This window comes from Typopeltis vanoorti, chromosome 10 (genome assembly GCF_054136105.1).
Source record: "Typopeltis vanoorti isolate ZY-2024b chromosome 10, IOZ_Tvanoo_1.0, whole genome shotgun sequence".
Classification (NCBI taxonomy): domain Eukaryota; kingdom Metazoa; phylum Arthropoda; class Arachnida; order Uropygi; family Thelyphonidae; genus Typopeltis; species Typopeltis vanoorti.
The window spans coordinates 60,777,186-60,799,841 of record NC_143558.1 but is presented as its reverse complement, the minus strand read 5'-3'; the positions used below and the strand labels follow the sequence as shown (position 1 = coordinate 60,799,841).

Below are 22,656 nucleotides of genomic sequence, written 5' to 3'. Positions count from 1 at the left end.
ACCATGTAATAGAGGGGGGGGGGTTTCCTACGTTATTACACTTTATTACTTTAATCTGGTTCGCCTCCTTGTAATATCTTATTTTTATTCTCTATCTTATCTTGTTCTTTATTCTACCTTAGAGACCATACTATTTCATACAAAGTTTATCCACCTTCTGCACTACTTGTCATATGCCTACGAGTACTGGAAAATTTATTTTTGTTTCGACTGCGCCACCAGTATTCTTTTCTTGGCATAAGACTCAGTAGCATGGCCGGTAGATCTCTCTCACTTTCTAGCATAAATTCCTTCAATAAAATTATCATAAACAGCTGTGGGTTTCAAGCACTCAAATTACACTTTTAATACCTTATCTATTTCCCGCTCTCAAGTCCGGCTTTTTTTTTTTTTTCAGAAACAGTGCATTGTAAATCAAAAGATCCAGAAGCACTCTGTTATATAAGTAAAACACATTTATTTACATTAATACAAAAGTACATCAATTAAACAATGGGGAGGTTACTCTCTCTACCTATCCGTTAAACTTGAGCATTAAAAAACTTCCCTTTGCAATTCTAACCGAACTTTACAGCACAATTATTCATTTACTTCTCTGCTTATTGAATCAAATTATTAAAACTCTAATCTACTCATAAAGAAGTTAATTAGCTATATCAAGTTATTACACAAGAGTATTCCGCTTACTAACAAGCCAAAACTTTCTCATAGACACTGCTAATTCCTAGTATCTTATATCTTATCAGTCCATCTAAATTATTTCTCCTAGATTACATAAAAGAATTACAGGACATATAAAAAGGAACAAACTCACATAGGATCCATTATCTGTGTGACGCACTCATTCAAGGATCAGCACTAGAGTTCCTAGACTTTACCTTCTGTAGTGTCTTGCTTCACTGGCATCTCATCAGGATGGTGGCAGGCTTTGGAAAGCAAATTTTTGGCACTCGATAGCTCTGGCAAGAGGTTTCAGTATACGGGGCACATGCAATCCAGGTGGCGGTGCAAGTTTTCCGGCGCTTGAAGTTCACTCTGCGGTTCCTGGCTTCGGATGACCTCCTGTTACAATGACATCCAATCTAGACTGCCTCAGGTATATTCATTGGCGACCTTCTCTTCATTCCCTTGACCTTTGGCCTCTGGTGTGGCCTTGATGTATAGTCGTGTCCTCTGGTTCCTACTGCCGATATCCATGGCTCTTGTCTGCGTCTTTTTATTTCACCTTCTCCAGGACTTTGTACGAATGGTTGAGACCTACCGAAGAATTTGGAGCAACTCATTGGTCTTCTGTTAAAGTCAACAGTTCTTTCTTCTCCTGGTGCACATTTAAAATCCAATTTGCCGGACAGCAAAACTTTGTCTGATCTGCACCAACCCTTTTAAGAACAACCTTGAAGGCAGGCATACACAGAGCTTGTGAACAAAGGTTTCCAAAGCACTTAGTTAAAACAATTACATACAGTTTCCAGTGACACAGCAATTTCTCTTGTTGTTACTTATTTTAAACATTCCTTGTTTACTACATTTGAGCAGGTTAACTTAGAACAATAACATACAGTTTCCAGTGACACAGCATTTACTCTGATTGTTTACTTTGTTTACTACATTTGAGTAGATTAATTTCTCATCAGACTATATACATTTTTTTTTTTATATAAAGTTTATTTTTACAACACTAACGTTTGAGATGAGACCTTTGTAAAAATCAATGTAAGGGCTCGTAAAATTCTAAGCTACATTGAATTTTACAACCACTCATTAAGGTCAATATTAAATAGTCATTCTTCCTCTTATTTTCCCCACACTGAAAGAATTGTTTGAGATTTCTCTCATCCTGCTCGACTAGTTTCTTCTCATAATCTGATGACACCTTCTTTATCATACTGTCTCCCTTCTTGCCTGACCCTTGTACAGGGGCACGCCAGTAGTGTCCAGCACCTGTGTGCAAAACTTTAGTTGGTGTCCCTATACCCAGTAGCATGCCAGTAGTGTCCGGTGCATGTGTGCAAAACTTTAGTTGGTGCCCCTATCCCCCCACTCCAATAAAAAAATCACTTTAAAAAAACGTTTTTTTTTAAAGTATTTCCTCCTCTTTACTATCCTGGCATTACACATACGGTCAGCGTGCCCTTGCCCTTGTACTGTCCATGAATTTGCTAGTCACAATTCTCCTTATATACCCTCTATAACATTTTCTTTTTCTGAAGGTCATGCTTAATGATAATACTCATACATTTAACTTCTACCTGATTAACCCTCCTTACCTTAGGTATACAATTTAACACTGCTTCCTCTAGATGTCCCTTAACTCTCCCATGCACTACTAACATCCTTTCCTTTCCTTGCAAGGTGTTATGCCATGGCACAGCTTCAAGCTTTCTCCCAAGCTTGTCAAAATCACCTGCCTTGTAATTTCAGATATACCCCTTCTTGACAGAATATTCCTCATTTTTTACACTTTCCCAAATGAAAACTGCATGGTCACTTTCCCCAAATCAGAGGCCATATGGCCATCTTGGTTATGGATAGCTCTTCTGATTCTATGACCTCAGCATTGCTCAACTTGCACTCATTGTATTAATGTGCTGATGCATGTCATTCAGTTCAGCCCTGGAGCTCTCTGGCCTATAACAGCAACCAACCATATATTTTGTCTTACTGACCTTGATTTGAACCAGACTGCTTCAAATGAACAGCTGCCCCAGTTCCCTCCTATTCTTTTTGGCTGCAATTTGTCGGCTATCATTAGCAGTATCCCTCCTCCATCCTATCTTCCCTGAAGATACTAAATGCTTCAAGTTCTATCCCTGCAACTACATCATCTGCTTTTAGCCAAGTTTCACTAATGCCTATAACTTTTGGTGAAGTTGCACTAACCAATGCCCAAAACTCCTCCTTCTTGTTCCTGATACTTCTGCCATCAGTTATATGGAAACCTCTAGCATCCCTTTAGACCCCTACTCATCCATTTTTACTACCTGAACTGACTGTCCTATTTGATATTTTGGCTCGAGAGACTAGATTCTGTACTTGTTGGTCATTCTCATACTGACTTGCCTCATGGGTACCTTCACACACATTCACCTCATCCACCCTAATTGTTTAAGCTTTCCTTAATTTGCACTTCAGCATGCTTGATGAACAAAGCTCTCTCTAGACACCTAACACCTAAACCGTTTAGATGCAGTCCTTTACATAAATCCAGAAACTTACAATTTTTACTTCTTGTTCTTCATTTTTGCTTTGTCCAACAACTCCTTCACATCCTCCCTCAATACCTTTCACTTCTCAGATCATTAGTGCCAACCAAGACAATTCTTTCACCTTAGATTTTTGTATCCAGATGGCATGACTTATATCAGTAATTTTTGCACCAGAGAAACACAGTTTTGTTATACTTTCATTGAGTATGCCTCTGATCACTGAGTCTCCATACATAATTTTCTCCTTACCAAGTTTTTCTCATTTTATGACCTGATCTTGATTTTAACCTTGGACCATCTGCTTCTTTCTCTTCTCTCTTCTAATTTCTTGCTGCTTCATGCTTTGTCCTGTGAAGGATAACATTCAAGCATGCTATTTCCTTGTTTATGTCTATTTCATTCTCCTGGATTTCCATCACCACATGTTCAATATTAATTCTGACATTACTGTTTTCCATTTTACTGTCGATACTATCTGCTCTATTAAGTTTCGCTTTGTTCTTGCCTCCTGAATGGCACTGGCTGTTGAAATACTTCATACAAACTCGTACACCTGTTTCGTCCTCCTTCCATAAATCCTTTAATTTTTTTTAATGAATACATCACACACACACACTGCACTGTATAAAATCGCATAAATTCAAATCACCAGTCAATGACATCTTTGCAATCGTTGTTCTATCAAGCAGTGGTGCCACACTGACAACATTGTAATTAAAAAAAAAAAAAGATTTTTTATATGGCAGAAACTAAACAAATCAATCAATAGCACATTCGTATAAAACAAAAACTACAATGAATTAACCTAATATATTAAATAAAACATGATAAAATTACATCTTTCAGCATCAGTAATAACAACACAACACACACAATACGTCCTCTTGCAGCTCATTGTTTCACCCATCAAAGTCATACTATGGATGTTCAATATGCAGCAAGCAATAAATGTATTCAGAAGTGATAGGATTCCAGGGTAACCCAAGATGCTATACCAGCATTGCAGCAAGCCTAGGGCCCTGTCACTAGACCATAAGGAAGGAGACTTACTACAACACCATTGGCCCCTGCAGGTAAGTCCACTAGTTGACTGAGCAGCCTGGTCATGCCATCTAGAATAATCCATACCTGCTGAAGCAGGGGTCACAGTAATGCAAGAATATAAAAATCTCCTTTCTAGATGTCCAGGGGTAACACTGCATGGCAAACATGGATCCCAGTAATGGTGGTCAGGAACACAGGAAAGTGAAACACACGCCAGAGAAGTTGAGTGAAGAAGACAGTAAAAAGAAAAAGAATGAAAGAGGCAAGCGTGCCCCAAGTAGAGGGAAACAATGCAAGCCTTACAACATAATGCTCTCACTGCTTAATCCTAGTAACTGAATCACACATATAATAAAAGCAATCTACTCTTGTTTTACAGTCTCTAATTTTTATATAATCAATAATGTAACAATATAATATATTGCTTGGAAAGAATTCAATGGGCACCCCTTATGGGCAAGGTGCATTATGCCGTGTAATGAGTCACATGTTTGCAACTGGTATAAATTGGAGGAATATGATGCTCCCAAGTCAGTGCAACTGTGTCCAGATAAAATGGCTGCAAAAAGGAAACTGACAGTTTGAAAGAGGCATTGTGATAGGATGCCAAGTTATAGGCCTTTCTGTTTAGCAAACTGTTGACAAAATAGATTATCCCAAATCAACAATTAGTGATACCCCATACTGAGATGAAAGTGCAGGGAGTCAACTGCAAGTGCTACCTGCAGTGGGCGACCCACCATACTCACTGAACATGACCATAGGGTGCTACAAAGAATAACGTGTGAAAACTGCCATTTGTTGACTAACATGTTGAATGCAGAGTTCCAAGCATCAACTGGAACATGAACCTACAAAAAAACATTCAGAACCGAGACTCACAACATGGGTTTCCATGGAAGGACTGAAATATGCAAGCTCCACATTACATGAACCAACATGAAGTGTCATGTTCAGTAGTGCAAAGAGTGAATTCAATGGGATGTGGAAGCTTGTAAAGCAGCTCTGTTATGGAACAATGAATCACGCTACATCTTCTACTGAGTTGATGGACAGGTGTGGGTTGGCAAATGCCCAGTGAACGTCACTTACCAGAACCTCAACTATGATATTTGGAGGTGGCAGTGTGATGGTATGATCCTGTTTTTCCTGGTTAGGCCTCAGACCTCTGTTTGTGGTGCCACAAACATTAAACTCCAAGAAGTATCTGAACATTCTGAAAGATGCAATAATTCCTACTTTGGGGCATTTCTATGGAACCGATTATTGTCTCTTTCAGCAAGAGAATGCACATGTCATAAGGCTGCTGCTGTAACTGCATAGTTTGTAGACATGAACATCACCAAACTTCACTGGCTTCCACATAGTCCTGATCTCAACCCTACTGAATATCTATGGGATGAAGTGGAGTGTCAGGTGAGGTAGGGACATCTGCCCCACAACAGCCCAGGACCTCATTACATACCTACAGGAAGAATGATCCAAAATTTCCATTGGTCATATTGCACACTTGTGTAAAGTAAGCGCTGCAGGATTGCTGTGGTCATTGCAGTGAAAGGAGGTCCTACATCTTATTAAGATGGGCATCGTGGCTGTTTGTTCCTCACACTATGATGTCTGTTGACCTCTTTCAAGCAGTGTATAACATATATAATATAATAATAATGTAATAAATAAAAAAATCATACATAAATAAATAAATCATGTAATTAAGTGTCAGAAGAAATGAGAAATTCTACGATGTCTAAAATCAAGTGACAACTCTTTAGGCTAAGTTGGTGTTAAGAGTATTTCCTGATGTGAAACAGATTCAGAAAACCATGCCAATTCATTTTCAACTGCTACTACTACTACCTGGTGGATTGAGAGCCAACAACAGCTACAGAAGGAAAATGAAGTAAAGTTTAAATTTTTAGACTTATCATTATTAATTACTAATTCATAATAAAATATTCCAAAAATCTATAAAAAGTATATTATGTATCCATTTAAAAAATGATTATGCAACTGATTTTTTTTACTTTAAATTAGGATTCAGTATCTCAAAACACATTAAGTATTACCTAATTAATTTCAGTTACCAAAAAAAAAAATAAAAGTTTCAATCTATGACCAGTATTATCAGCAAATATTATTTTGTTTCATCACTAAAACTGGAATTTTGTGTTGTGTTATGCAAAAATGAAAGTATAAAATATGTTTTTTTTTATTAATTATATGAAGAGCCAAAGGCTTCAATTTGGCGACATGAACTTATTTAAGTTAAGGGATATTACATCCCATATTATTTCTTAGCCGAATAAGAAACTCAAAGAGTTTCATGCCGAATATAGAAACTATATAAAGTTCGGTGATTCCAAGTGTAAGCAAATACCTGGATAGTGCAAACTGAGGCAACTCATAGTAAGGGTGGAGCAATCTCTGATCACTATTCATGGTATTTACCCATAATGTGAACTTAGTCCTAGGAGCTGTATTACTGTTCTACATTATGAGAGAAGGTCACTACCCAGACCGGTTTCAACCTTTATTGAGGTCTCATCAGTGAGTAGGTAGACCTAGTTAATACCAAGTTTGTAGCGAACAGAACTTACATCCCTTCTATGAGAATTGCCAAGGTGTCCTAATAAATTACTAATTATATGAAGAGCCAAAGGCTTCAATTCGGTGACATGAACTTATTTAAGTTAGGGGATATTACATCCTATATTGTTTCTTAGCCAAATAAGAAACTCAAAGAGTCTCATGCCGAATATAGAAACTATATAAAGTTTGCCAATTCCAAGCGTAAGCAAATACCTGGATAGTGCAGCACCTGACCCATTTGCTAGTGCATTCCTTAAACAAGTTCATGTCGCCAAATTGAAGCCTTTGGCTCTTCATATAATTAGTAATTTATTAGGACACCTTGGCAATTCTCATAGAAGGGATGTAAGTTCTATTCACTACAAACTTGGTATTAACTAGGTCTACCTACTCATTGATGAGACCTCAATAAAGGTTGAAACCGGTCAGGGTAGTGACCTTCTCTCATAATGTAAAACAGTAATACAGCTCCTAGGAGATAAGTTCGCATTATGCGTAAATAAAAAGAATAGTGCTTGGAGCTTGCTCCACCCTTACTATGAGTTGCCTCAGTTTGCACTACAAATGGGTCAGGTGCTGCACTATCCAGGTATTTGCTTACGCTTGGAATCGCCGAACTTTATATAGTTTCTATATTCGCATGAAACTCTTTGAGTTTCTTATTCGGCTAAGAAACAATATGGGATGTAATATCCCTTAACTTAAAAAAATGTCTTTTTTATTTTTATGAACACAGAAATTAATCCACCACTGTGAAAATTATATACTCAATTTGAGTATATAATTTGCATGTGATTTGATGCTAGACCAAAACAGGATATACTTACTAAGACACTGTTCTTTTACTCTTTGCAAATCATCTTCTTTAGTTCCAGAAAGAACCAGTCTTGCTCCACATGAAGCCAACTCATAAGCCAAGGCTTCTCCAATACCACTGGAAGCACCAGTTATCCACACGACTTTCTTCTTCAGGGAAGCTAAATAAAATATCACAGTTATAACCAGTCAAGTGAATTAACAACTGTTCAACAAGCAAATATGAATCAATTAAATAAGAAATTGTCCAATTTAGGGAGGAAAAGAAATTTTAAAAATGAAACAACATATCTTGCTATTTTGTTTTGAACTATTACATCTATTTAATTCATTTAAAAATAATTTTGATAGAACAGACAATTTCTATGAAGGAGTACAATAATATTTCAACTATCAGTTTACATGTTGAATTGCTAATGGCTAATTTAATTATTATTAATGCCAGACCATGGAGTCAAAGACTTATTGGGGAGGTACATACTATCACAACACTCATCAATCTGTGCCTGAACCTTATTCCATGCATGTGCATTTATCATACTCTCAGGCAATGCATTCCACTCAAAAAGTACTCTCAATGCAAAGAATGTGCTCTAGGGATGGCCTCATGTTCTATCAACCCTCCCCCAATCTGAGAAAAATTTCGAAGTTCATTTTCATTTACTATTTTTTTTTTATGCTTCTCACACCTGGTCTCTTCATTTTTTGTAAGATTATATACAAAGATCATGTGGAATTAACTGATGGTTATAGAAGCTGGCAATTTCTGATTTACCTGACCAAACTGTATTCTTATTGGGTTAAACCACAATATAAAATAATGGTACAACATGATAGAATTTCATGCCATGATAGAATTTCATGAATTTCACTTGTTTAACCGGGCGACGCCTCAGCGTCGCCTGGTTAAACAAGTTCCCCACTGTTTTTGCCAGGGAACCAGGGTGAACAGTGAAAAGTCAGCTACTGGAACAAACCCTGAAACACATCCCAACTCAATATTACAAGAGTTCAAGATCGGTACTATCAACATAAGAAGGCTGAATGGTAAAGAAATGGATTTAGCTGAGGAATTGGATAAGTACCTGATCAACATAATAGGGGTGACTAAAACAAAAAAAGGCAAAAGCTGGTGAGATCTTTGTGAGCAATAAATACAAAATGTTATATTCATGCAATGACAATCAAGGAAAAGGAGTAGCCATAGAATTCAATACAACATACTAGGCTCGTCTTCTTGAATGGCAGGCAGTGTCAAGTAGAGTGATTTGGGCAAATATGAGAATGGAAAACTAGACAATGAAACTTATTTGTGCCTATGGTCCCACAGAAAGTTCTACTAGGGTAGAAGTGGAGGAATTTTTTTGAGGCTTTAGAAAGCAACTGACCCAATGAAAAATTGGTCCTTGTTGGAGATCTAAATAGCAGAGTAGGAAATGATTGTCAGACATACAAAAATATTTTGGGAATATTTGGAGAAAAGAGCAAAGCTAATAATTATAGCAAATATCTGTTGGATTTCTGCTCAGAACATGGACTGGTTATTACTAACACAATGTTCCAACATAAAAATTGTGCACAAATTCGCAAGGAAAGAAGAGGCATGGAATAAGAACAGTCTCATTGACTATGTTAGTGTTGATAGTGATGTTTTCTCCCTGGTGAAGGACACCAGAGTGTACAGAGGAATTGAAATTGATCACCATTTAGTCTTGAGTAGGATAAAACTCAATTTCATATTGAAAATAAGAAAATGTAAGAACGTTTTAAACCGGATACAAGTTGAGCAGCTCTCAGATGTGAGCTGTAGACTAAAATACACAAGCATTATTCAAAAAAAAAAAAAATGAAAGCTTGAGAACAGGAATCAAATCTTGTAGATTCAGTGGCAAGCCCTGAAGAAAACATTAATTGATTCAACCAGAGAGGCATGTATTGAAGTTGTATGCAAGTACAGAAATCAGAACTCCATTGTAGACAGATGAAGTTAAAAAGGTAGTGAAGGAAAAAGAAGAAATCGTATCAAAAGTTCCTGGCAAATAAGTCAGCTCGTGCTCTTAGAGAATACAGAGACAAATGTACGAAAGCTACACACTATGTAAAACTGGCTAAATAAAAGTCATGGGAAGACTTCGGTAAGAACACAGAAAATAAATATCAAGAAGGTAGCAATATATTCTGGAGGTTGTTGAAGAAGCTCAGAAATGGAAATGGAGTGCTGTAAAAGGAACTAGAGATGATAAAGGTGACATGAAAACTGGTGTAAAAGATATCCTTGAAGTATGGAGTAATTACTTTGAAAAATTGCTAAATGAAACACAATCAGTAACAGCACAGTGGTAAAAAACACTCAACAGGCATGCAGTCAGGAATACATATCCATACTTGAAGGAAAAAGCCATCAAAATTCTGAAATATGGAAAGACAGCGGGAGTAGATGATATTCGACCAGAAATGCTGAAGTATGGAGGTATAAAAGTCTTACAGTGGCTGCAATGCATAGTTCAGAAGTCCAGGACAGAGGAATGAATTCCAGATGATTGGAGTAGAGCTCTCATAGAACCCATATATAAAAAGGGAAATAAAACTGAATGTGAGAATTACAGGCGTATTTCTCTGCTGAGTGTTCCTGGTAAGATTTATGCAAGTATATGAGAAACAGTTGAGAAGGATTGTGGAAGAGAAGCTTATTGAAGAACAAGCTGAATTCAGGCCAAATAGAGGCTGTCAGTATGAGAATTTCATTTTAAGACAAACTGTTGAGAAATAATGGGAATATAGCAGAAATCTGTATTTAAGTTTTATACATTGAAAAGGCAAACGACAAGGTGCCAAGAGAGCTATTCAAAATACTACAGTTGTATGGTGTTAGTGGAGCATTATATCAAGCAATATTTAGCCTTTATTTGAGTTGTAAGTCAGCAATTAGAATTAAAGGAAGTACATGAAGATGGTTTAATGTTAAATCTGGTGTCAGACAAGGATGTACATTATCCACTCTGTTATTCATTATCTATATGGATCAGATTATGAAGGAAAGTGTATTAAACCTGATATCAAAATTGGAGATGTAAACTTCAGCTCTTTGCTTTATGCGAACGATGTTATACTTCTAAATAAATCCACTACAAGTCTGCAAGATTCAATTACTAAATTGAATAACTGTTGTAATAGATATGGTATGAATGTCAGCAATAAGAAGACAAAGACAATGAAAATAGGCAGAAACATTAAATATCAACTGCATTGTGAATGGAGAACCTGTGGAACAAGTAAAACATTTCAGCTACTTAGGCACGAATTTTACTGAAGATGGTAAATTAAATATAGAAATAGACAACAGAATCAATAAAGCTGGTAGGAAGTCAACTGAATAAATTTATATGGAATAAGACAGAAATTAGTCAAACACTAAATTAGCTGTATACAAGACAGTGTTCAAACCAATTTTAACTTATGGATCTGAGAGCTGGATTAGAAGTAAAACACTTGATCAAAGACTAGAGACCACAGATATGAGAGCCCTGAGAAAGATTAGGGGCGTGAACAGATGGTATCAATGGCAATATCATATTAAAAACGAAGATATTAGGAAACTTAACTTGACATTGTTGGTATTCAGGAATGTGTCAGCAGAGCTAATGTCAGGTGGTATGGTCACTTAAACAAAATGGGAAAGATTAGCAAAACAAGTGTTCCCTGCTAGGTTGGCAGGAAAAAGATCCAGAAGAAGAAGACCAAGGTATTATTATTATTATTACGGGCAACTCCAGGGAGTCCTTAGCCTCATCGAGGGAGGCCCCAAATCATGTTCATCACAACTATTCGACATTCATACAGTACCTATCATACCTTGCCTTAAACTCATTCACTGTCACAGCATCCACCACAGACTCTGGCAGCCCATTCCACTCATTCACCACTCTAAAAGTAAAGAGCCCAGCTCTAACACCCTTACTAATGACACTTTTGCCCAGCTTCCATGGATGTCCCTTGGTCCTTCCACAACCAGCTCTGTTCTCAAAAATATCTTCTGAATTAATTTTATAAAAACCCTTCAGTAATTTGAATGTCTCAATCATATCTCCCGTCCTTTGCCTATCAACCAATTTTTGCAACCCACAAATCCTCAACCTGTTCTCATAAGGTTCATTCCACAGACCTGCTATCATCTTGGTCACTCGCCTCTGGATCCTCTCAACCTCCTCCCCATCAAGAAGAAAACTAGGTGACCAAATCTGGACACGGTGGTCAAGATGGGATCTTATCACGGCTTGATACAGAGGAACAATAACATGCTTGTCTCTGCTTGTCAATGTATTCTTCAGCAACCAAGTGATTTGATGAGCTGATTTGGCCACTTTAGGCCACTTCATCAATTTCCTGGAGTACAGTTCCACCAATGTAGTAAACTGCTGCTAATCTTTTCACCCCAAAATGTATAACCTTACATTTTGCCACATTAAACTGACATCCATTCTCCTTACCCCAGACCTCCAATCTATCCAAATCATCCTGCAAAATTTTGATATCATCTGCATTCATTATTGCCTTACCCAACTTGCATCATCTGCAAACAAATGACCTGTTCCTCTCAGATCCTTTCCTATATCATTAATGAACAAATTAAAAAGCAGTGGCCAAAGAACAAATCCTTGTGGCACACCACTAGTCACAGGCCGTCTTATGGACTCTACTCCTGAACAAACCACTCTCTGATATCTCTCCGTCAACCACCCTCCTATCCATCTCACCAACCCTATATCCATCCCCATATGCTGCATTTTACTGATTAGAATTCCATGTGGTATCCTGTCAAAAGCCTTAGCAAAGGTCAGTAGAGTCACTGTAAACCCATTACCCTTATCCAGTTCAGCCGTCACGGTGTTATAATACATGAGCAAGTTACTGAGGCATGACCTACTCTTCACAAAACCATGCTGTCCCCAATACAGGATCCTATTTTCATCTATCCAATCTTGTATTTTCCTCTTGACTATTTTCTCCAAGACCTTGGTAACGATTCCTGTTATGCTGATTGGCCGGTAATTTTCAACAGTAGCCTTGGAACCACCTTTATGCAGCGGAACTATTTTCCCCTCTTTCCACCCCATTGGGACTGACCCAGACCCAAGGCTCAAATTAAACAAAATGGTCAAGGGCACTGACAATTCTTTAGCCGCTTCATGTATGACACGAGCTGGTATACCATCCAATCCCACAGATGTATTGACATTGAGGTTCTGTAATAGACTATTTACCTCTACTTCATTCATCAGAATTCCAGTATAAGCTGTTGGTTCATTCATTTCTGCAATGTCACCACCTGGATGATATATTTTTGCAAAGTGCTCGCTCAGTAACTCAACTATATCAACTTATTCTGTTACCTCCCTACCATCGTCACTCTTTAAAATCATTCTGCAATGAACATTTTTCCTTTTACTTGCAACATATTGAAAAAACTGTTTGGGATTCTCTTTAGCCTGAATGGCCAATTTTCTTTCATATTCCGCTTTTGCTTTTTTTACCACCCTTGTTACCTTTCTGGCATGAGCTTTATACTGTTCCTGCACCTGCTGGTCACCTTTCTCCTTAAATTCCCTCCACAATTGTTTCTTTTTTTGCAGCTTAAGCTTAATAGTGTTATTCATTCATTTAACCCCTACTTGATTTATTATTCGGACTCTTGGTATACAGTCAACCATTGCCTCTTGCAAACACTTCTTAACCACCTCACATGCACTATCAACATCCAGCCTTTGCAGTTTTACATGCCATGGCACACTCCTAAGCTTGTCATACTTAACAGCCTGGTAATTCCACATGTACCCTGTCTTAATTGTAAATTCCACACCTTTAGCCACCTCCCAAGTCAAGACCTATGATCTCTCTCACCAATTGGTGGCAATGTGGTTATATTAGTTACAGCCAAATCCTCAGATGCAATTACTGGTTCAAGCACTCTCTGACCCCCCCTAGTATTATCCATTACATGCTGTCGCAGATAGTTATCCCTTAATAACCGCATAAAATCAAATTCCTTCCTCCCATGTGTCCTCTCCTCACTCCAATCAATGCTACCATAGTTGAAATCTCCCATAATAATTACCCTCCTTCCACTCATTTCTTCTATTTGCTTGTGTATACTATCTCCACCATCTTTTCCATCACCTGGTCTATAGCAGCACCCAATTGTATATTTTGTTCTGCTAGCAATAATCTCACACCAAATGGGCCTCAAATGTGCTCTTTTCTCTATCCTGCAGTTCAACTTCTATACTCCTTGGCTGCAACTCATCAGCTATCATCAATAACACTCCTCCATCCGTTTTATTATCCATGTCGCTCCTGAACAGGCTATACCCGTCGCATTCAATCCCACTAGCTTTATCATCTTCTGTCAGCCATGTTTCACTAATACCAACAACCTGTGGCCTGGAAGTGCCAACGAAGGCCAAAAATTCTTTCTTCTTGTTCCTAATACTCCTGGCATTAGTGTATATGAATTGCAGAAGCCCATTAGTCTCATCCCTACTTTGATGCCTTATACTAACTATCCCATTCTGATTTGTTGTCCTTCGTACTCGCTCGGCCATATTATAATCATTCATACACTCAACTGTCTCCCTAAAGTCGGTATATCTACACCCCCTTAATAAATCTAGTTTCTCTGAGCCTGAACATCCACTTCCACTTCATTCATCAACACTTTTTCAAGCCTCCGTACACCAAATCCATTCAAATATAACCCATTCATCTTATATAAATTCTTTTGCCCATCGAACACACTCCACACATCCACAAATTCCACACCACTCTCCATGCATAAAGTCATAAAGTCATTGGCAATTATGGCCCTCCTTCTAAACTCTTCCACTGTCATACCACGGAAAAATACTCACCATCCTAACTCTCTCACTATTCTCTTTTGCTACCTCAAGTAATTCCCTCACATCCTCTATCATTTCCATTTTGTCTTCTTTCAAATCATTTGTTCCTGCCACGACTATCATTTATTTCACCCTCTGTTTTTGCACTCAAATAGATTCGCTGACGTCCTTTATGTTCGCACACGGTTGGTACGATTTCGTCAAACTCTCAACTATCACAACTCTTAATAACGAATCTCCATACAGCACTCGCTCCTTCATTTTATTTACGTTTATGAACATTCTCTTATTTTTCGCCGTTTATTAGTCGGTACGTTCAGTACACATTTTTCCATACGCTCCAGTTGCCGCTTTGCTCTGTGTATCGCTCCGCTCAACCATGCAATTTCACTACTTGCATCTATCTCACCATTTTCATTATTATTTAAATCATCCATTCGTTCTGTATTTCTACCTTCATTTACACTTTCAACGACGCTTTCACACCTATCTGGTACTACCTCGCTATTCCTTATCACATCGCTATTTTCTATATTCTGACTTTCTTTAACGATATCACTCTCGCCACCCGAAACACGCTTTAGATCCTCATTCTCCTTACACTTTCTGCACATATTAACTCCACTATCACCATCTAACCAGACTCCAACCGCTCCTCGCAAAGCATACATCTCATAGACAGCACATTGCATAAACTCTTTTATATCAAAACTCTTAAACAAACATGGCGACCTGGCCACCATTTTTTTTTAATCGGTGCCATATGAACGCTATCTTAAAAATAATAATTAAAATAACACAGAAAACACACAAAAATCGCACAGACACACTAAGAAACAAAAAGCAAACAATAATAAGTAAAATTGCCAATAGGTAGATTGATACAGTAAAAAGTGCCATAGAAGATAGAAATATAAGATCTGATAATGTTGGAATCTTGATAAGTAACAGATTGATTTGGAGGAAAATTGTTGAGAGGAAGTTAGCAATAATTAATGCAAATTTTTCATGTAGTACTATTATATCCTGCACACCCCTTGAAGGGTACATGTCAGGAATTTGATGAAGATGAAAAGACACTCAATACAAAATTAAGCTCAGATAAGATAATATGATGATAATCCAAAAGTAATTAGGGGAAGTAAAGTAATGATGTTTTTTTTTAATTTATTTTTTTATTATTTTTTTTTTAGTTCCAGGGTTTATTGCAGATGGCTGCTTCATCCATTCCACACCACCCATTAAACATATTTTTTTCTGCAAACCCAAGTTACCAGGAGGAAAAAATCCTGTCTCCTTCATTTGAGACCAACTAATTCAATTTTAGATGAAATTCTAATAATGGTTCCTCATCTTTCCAGGTGTCTTACTCTAAAAGATTCATAAATCTCGAATGAAATTTTCTGTCCCGCTGTCATTAATGTTCCAATTTCCTTATTCATTTTCTGATAGTTTAAATGGACCCAAGATATGCTTTCCACTGGCCATTACTACATCATCACCTTCATTGTTCCTTTGTTCATTGTTGTTAGGAACAATGAACAAAGAAATCCAGTGCAGATTGTCTTGCAACCCAATACCACATGATTTGTTTATTCACCTTCCTATTCACACAAAAGAGAAAGCAGTTGTTGTTGAACACAAACACACACACACACATTCTTTGCTAAAGTGGGCATCATTATCAAGGAAAACTGAAACTATGAGCAAAAGGCATGTATGTTGAGAATCTTACCCTCGGTTCCACTGATGTTAAGTGAGTTGACTTCTTCGGGCTGGCTATCTTCCTATGACCGTTTCCTCCACTCTATCAAAATGGATGGTTGTTATACAATGAAGTTGGTCCAACACTTACTGACTGCATTGGACCAATAATGGCAGCTCTTCCAAGATGACATGTTGAAATGTCTGCAATTCTTACCTCTTAAAACCTCTTACTTGCACTCAAATATGAGGTTTTCCAATAGTGAACTTCTAAACAATGTCTTCATTACTGAGATGCCAGTTCACAATACACTGTACATCCCAGAAGTGTAAATTTATTATCATACAATAATTAGAACCTCCAATATGAAGTTGACTCATCGCAGATGGCCCACTTCAAGTAGCACAAATTTTATCATATGACACCTTAAACTTATTTTAAGGTGTCATTGTATGAGAGTCTCACTACTCTCATACAATGCATTTCATGAAGCTCCATGCCATAAATTACATGCCTATTATCCCATCACTTCATTTTACTATTTGAAAAATCTTCCAAGCATCAATCTAGCAAATCCTTCTCAACAGTTTATGTATCATAGTGAGATCCTGCGTAGTCCATCAGTATTGATACTGTTTGGCTAGAAAGACCTGGGTTCAAACCCTGTACAGGATGCAAAGAACATTTATCATCACTTTTTTTTCGACTAAAGGTGAGTTAGCCATTCTCACACAGATGTTGTAGAGCTTTTGTAAAAATAGTCATAATTTATAATTATGAATCTTTTTACAATTGTTTCTCTACATTAGTATTTTATTAGTTTTATAATCAGTACTTGTGATGTATCAAATATTGATATTTATGTTAAAATGAATTGTAAAGTATTTCAGATGAATTGTACTTACTAGATCTGATAGTTGTAATAATTGTAATGTTCTTTATTGTCATACACAATTGTTAAGTGTTGTGATATCTGTTATTCATTGTCAAGACATCATCTTTACGCCAACAGCAATAACATGTAACCCATTACTAGCTTCTCGACTGCAGTTTAGTGGAATGAGTGCACATGCTCACTATGAAATGCATGGATGATTAACAGCTGAGAGAGAGCATTTGGTAATGGAGGAAAACCAGAAAAGAGTCAATAGAAGCCTGAGAAGGCAGACCAGAAAATTTTGTTTTAGGAAGTCTGTGCAAAAATTTGTATTAGAGGATATTAATTTCTTAGATTGGAAAATTAAGAGATTGTCAACAAGTGAATAGTAAATAAAAGAATATATTAAATAAACATTCTATTTCAACAGTCGAAGAAACGCTAAATGGAAAGTTTTGTTTTCTGTCTCAAGATTGCCAGATATATTTATTATTTTACTGGAACAAGTGAAAGAATTAGGGAAATCTGAAACTGTAAAGCAGTACTAATAAAGGAGCTCCACTTCGATGCATTTGTTTATAAAGTAGTAAAAGAAACTTTTTTTCTGATAGTAAATTTGTGTGACTTGTAATAAAACTGGCTAAGGTAAGAATAATTCATTCTCTGTGAAACAGTGAGGACGATTGGAACATCGCATACAAAATAAGGAAACACTGCATAGTCCCGTGCAAGTTAAGAAGTCATATTTTGAGAAAAGGCTTGATAAAGAACTGACTCTCATTCCAATTCATGTGTCGTCTCCTATCTAGGAGGTTAATTACCATGATGTGACTCATGGTTAACTATGGGCGTAATGACATGTGGTGAGGATCCTATCTCTTCCACATATTGTCGGAAGTATTCATGACTGTAATCCATGTGTGTTCACGGGGCTGGTTTGCCTGTTCTGAGGGATGAAAAACCCGAGTTTCTGGGTGAAAAAATCCTCTACTTCCATATGAGGCCGGCTAACTCACCTTTAGTCAAAAGAGACCAGATAAAGGTTCTTCACGTCTTAGACAGGAATCGAAGCAAGGTCTTTCCGACTAAAGGGCTTCATCTATACTGACTGAGCTACGGAGGCTCTAAAGAACCGACTCTAATGAACATTTATTGTTTGTAAAAATCGATTGTTAAAACAAAATGTCTGGTCTAATAGACTGAATTAAGTGCACATGAAACAAACCAGCAACAGAATGAGTCAGTGACAAAATGACTTTATCCTCTAAAAATAAAGAGCTCTTTAAAGTATAGTTTCTATTTAAGGCGGAATGGATCCTATTAGTTTTGTAGTAATGAATTTAATTTTATTTACAACGTATATAGTGTTTCAGTTTCATTAAATGGTCCATTGTTATTGAATCTGTATATTAATGACATTGGGAAAGATTTGACAAGTAACATACAGCTATTTGCTGATGATGTAAAAATAGGTAGAGTAACCAGGAGTGCAACTGATATCCAGTACTTGCATAATGATTTGAATAGGCTGGAATTGAGGGCATGTAAAAAGGGTTGTCAGTTCAGTGTTAGTATTACTATTATTACACACCTCCAGGGAGTCCATAGACTCATCAAGGGAGAGCACCTACTCTACAACCCCCTGTCTACACCACTCAATCCAGCAACTACAACGAACCACACTACACCAATGGCATCTAATAGTTGTGGCAGGTACGAATGATTTGAAAGGAGATAAAATGGAAATGATAGAGGACCTGAATGAATTGTTTGAGGTAGCAAAAGAAAAGAGTGAGAGAGTTAGGATGATTAGTCTTTTGCTGTGATATGACAGTGAAGTGTTTAGAAGGAGGGCAATAATTGCAAACGACTTTATGCGTGGGTTATGCATGATGAGTGGTGTGGAATTTGTGAATGTGTGGAGTGAATTCGATGGGCGAAAGGATCTATATAAGATGGATGGTTTCCATTTGAATGGATTCGGTGTAAGGAGACTTGAAAAAGTGTTGTTGAATGAAGTGGATGTGCAGAATCAGGGAAACTAGATTTATTAAGGGGGGGGGAAGTAGATATGCAGACCTTAGGGAGGCAGTTGAGTGTATGAATGAGTATAATATGCTCTAGCGAATAAGGACAACAAATCAGAAGGGGATAGTTAGTATAAGGCATCAAGGTAGGGATGGGGGTCAGCAATTCATGTACACTAATGCTAGGAATATTAGGAACAAGAAGGAAGAATTTTTGGCCTTGGTTGGCACTTCCAGACCACACGTTATTGGCATTAGTGAAACGTGGCTGACTGTAGATGATATAGCTAGTGGGATTGAATGTGATGGGTATAGTGCGTTCAGGAATGACAGGGAAAATAAAATGGGAGGGGGGTACTGTTGATGATAGCTGATGAGCTGCAGTCAAGGAGAATAGAAGTTGAATTGCAGGATAGAGAAAAGAGCACATTTGAGGCCATTTGGTGTGAGATTATTGCTAGCAGAACAAAATATACAATTGGGTGCTGCTATAAACCAGGTGATGGAAAAGATGGTGGAGATAGTATGCACAAGCAAATAGAAGAAATGAATGGAAGGAGGGTAATTATTATGGGAGATTTCAACTATGGTAGCATTGATTGGAGTGAGGAGAGGACACATGGGAGGAAGGAATTGGATTTTATGCGGTTATTAAGGGATAACTATCTGCGACAGCATGTAATGGAAAATACTAGGAGGTCAGAGAGTGCTTAACCTAGTAATTGCATCTGAGGATTTGGCTGTAACTAATATGACCACATTGCCACCAACTGGTGAGAGAGATCATAGGGTCTTGACTTGGGAGGTGGCTAAAGGTGTGGAATTTACAATTAAGACAGGGTACATGTGGAATAATCGGGCTAATAAGTATGACAAGCTTATGAGTTTGATTGGTGCATGGCATGTACAACTGCAAGAGCGAGAAGTTGATAGCGCATGGGAGGCGGTTAAGAAGTGTTTGCATGAAGCAATGGCTGACTCTATACCTAGAGTCCGAATAATAAATCAAGTAGGGGTTAAATGGATGAATAACACCATTAAGTTTGAGCTCCAAAAAAAAAAAAAGAAATAACTATGGATGGAATTTAAGGAGAAAGGTGACCAGCAGGCACATGAACGGTATAAAGCGCAGGCCAGAAGGGTAACGAGTGTGGTAAGAAAAGCAAAAAAGGATTACGAAAGAACATTGGCCATGCAGGCAAGAGAATCCTAAACAGTTTTTTCGATATGTTGCAAGTAAAAGAAAAAATGTATATGGCAGAATGATTTTAAAGAGTGCCGATGGTAGGGAGGTAACAGAATAAGTTGATATCGTCGAGTTATTGAGCAAGCACTTTGCAAGAATATATCATCCAGGTGGTGACATTGAAGAAATGAATGAACCAATAGATTATACGGGAATTGTGGTGAATGAAGTGGAGGTGAGTAGTCCATTGCAAAACCTCAATGTCAATACATCTGTGGGATTGGATGGTATACCAGCTCGTGTTGTACATGAAGCAGCTAAAGAATTGTCAGTGCCCTTGACCATTTTGTTTAATTTGAGTCTCGGATCTGGGTTAGTCCCGAGGGGGTGGAAAAAGGGGAAAATAGTTCCACTGCATAAAGGAGGTTCCAAGACTGCTGTTGTAAATTATCGACCGATTAGCATATCGGGAATCGTTGTCAAAGTGTTGGAGAAATTAGTCAAGAAAAGAATACAGGATTGGATAGATGAAAATGGGATATTGTATGGGGGACAACATGGTTTTGTGAAGGGTAGATCATGCCTCAGTAACTTGCACACATTTTATAACACAGTGATGGCTGAACTGGATAAGGGTAATGGGTTTACAGTGATTCTACTGGACTTTGCTAAGGCCTTTGACAGGATACCACATGGAACTCTAATCAGTAAACTGGAGCAGATGGGGATGGATAGGAGGGTGGTTGATGGAGAGATACCAGAGAGTGGTTTATTCAGTGGTTTATTTATAAAAGACGGCTTGTGACTAGTGGTGTGCCGAAGGGTTCTGTTCTTGGACCACTACTTTTCAATCTGCAAGGAAGTGTTCACTTGTTTGCTGATGATGCAAAGTTGGGTAGAGCAATTGTGAGTGCACAGGATGTCAAAATTTTGCAGGATGATTTAGATAGTTTGGAGGACTGGGCTAAGGAAAATGGATGTCAATTTAATGTGGCAAAGTGTAAGGTTATGCATTTTGGGGTGAAAAGATTAGCAGCAGTATATCACATTGGTGGAACTGTACTCCAGTAGATTGATGAGGCCAGGGATTTGGGAGTGTTGGTGGATAGGGAATTGAAATTTAGGGGGGCACATTGCAAAAGTGGCTAAATCAGCTCATCAAATCACTTGGCTTCTGAAAAATACTTTAACAAGCAGAGACAAACAAGTTATTGTTCCTCTGTATCGAGCCTTGATAAGACCCCATCTAGACTACTGTGCCCAGATATGGGCGCCAGGGTTTCTTCTTAATGGGGAGGAGGTGGAGAGGTTTCAGAGACGGGTGACCAAGATGATAGCAGGTCTGTGGAATGAACCTTATGAGAACAGGTTGAAGATTTGTGGGTTGCAAAAATTGGTCGATAGGCGGAAAAGGAGTGATATGATTGAGACATTCAAATTACTGAAGGGTTTCTATATGATTAATCCAGAAGATATTTTTGAGAATAGGACTGGTGGTGGGAAGCTGGGCAAGAATGTGGTTAGCAGGGGTGTTAGAGCTAGGTTTTTTACTTGGAGAGTGGTGAATGAGTGGAATAAGCTACCAGAGTCTGTTGTGGGCGCTATGACTGTGAATGAGTTCAAGGCGAGGTATGATAGATACTGTGTGAATGTCGAATAGTTGTTCTTGACATGATGTTAGGGCCTCCCTCGATGAGTCTTTCGACTCCTTGGAGTTGCCCGGAATAATAATAATAATAATAATCTACTTCCCACCATAACCACTAGTAATTTCACAGACAATCACAAACATCCATGCCCATGGCAGGATTCGAACTCGCAGCCTTTTGGCTGGAGAGTGAATACACTAACCACTGAGCCAACCAGGCCGGAAAAAAATGTTTCTCTAGTCGGCAACTAGATTCGAACCCAAGTCTTCCTTCGTACAGTCAAGCGCCATGGAGTGCAAACACCACTTCTACTGAACTACACAACAATAATAGTATTGGAAGTATTATTATTACTCTGCATTTAGATAGTATTATCTAAATGCAGAGTAATCTAAGAATAAGGTGGTACACCTTTTGGCTACTCGTATAAGTAATATGACCTCTCCATTGCTTCTGCCTTAGTATCTTCACTTCAAGGTCTAGCTCCCACTGACGAAACCTCAATAAAGGTCGAAACTGGTCTGGGTAGTGGCCCTTCCCTTAATGCATAGCATTATACATGTCTGCAAGGAGATGTGCTTTGCATTATGGGAGATACTGAGACAAATAGTGATGAGAGCTTGGTCCACCTTTACTACAAGTTGCCTCAGTCCTGAAGACACTTCAG

At 37.9% G+C, this 22,656-nt stretch overlaps 1 protein-coding gene across 1 annotated transcript in view; it reads right to left on the bottom strand.

Annotated features, from left to right (window-relative positions):
* LOC150102450 (dehydrogenase/reductase SDR family member 7-like) overlaps window positions 1–22,656 on the bottom strand; it is a 209,943-nt gene that overhangs the window by 139,322 nt on the left and 47,965 nt on the right. Inside the window, exon 2 of the mRNA XM_090398772.1 lies at window positions 7,664–7,813. Within this exon, the coding sequence (XP_090254898.1) occupies window positions 7,664–7,813 (150 nt within the window). The remainder of the gene's footprint in view (window positions 1–7,663; window positions 7,814–22,656) is intronic.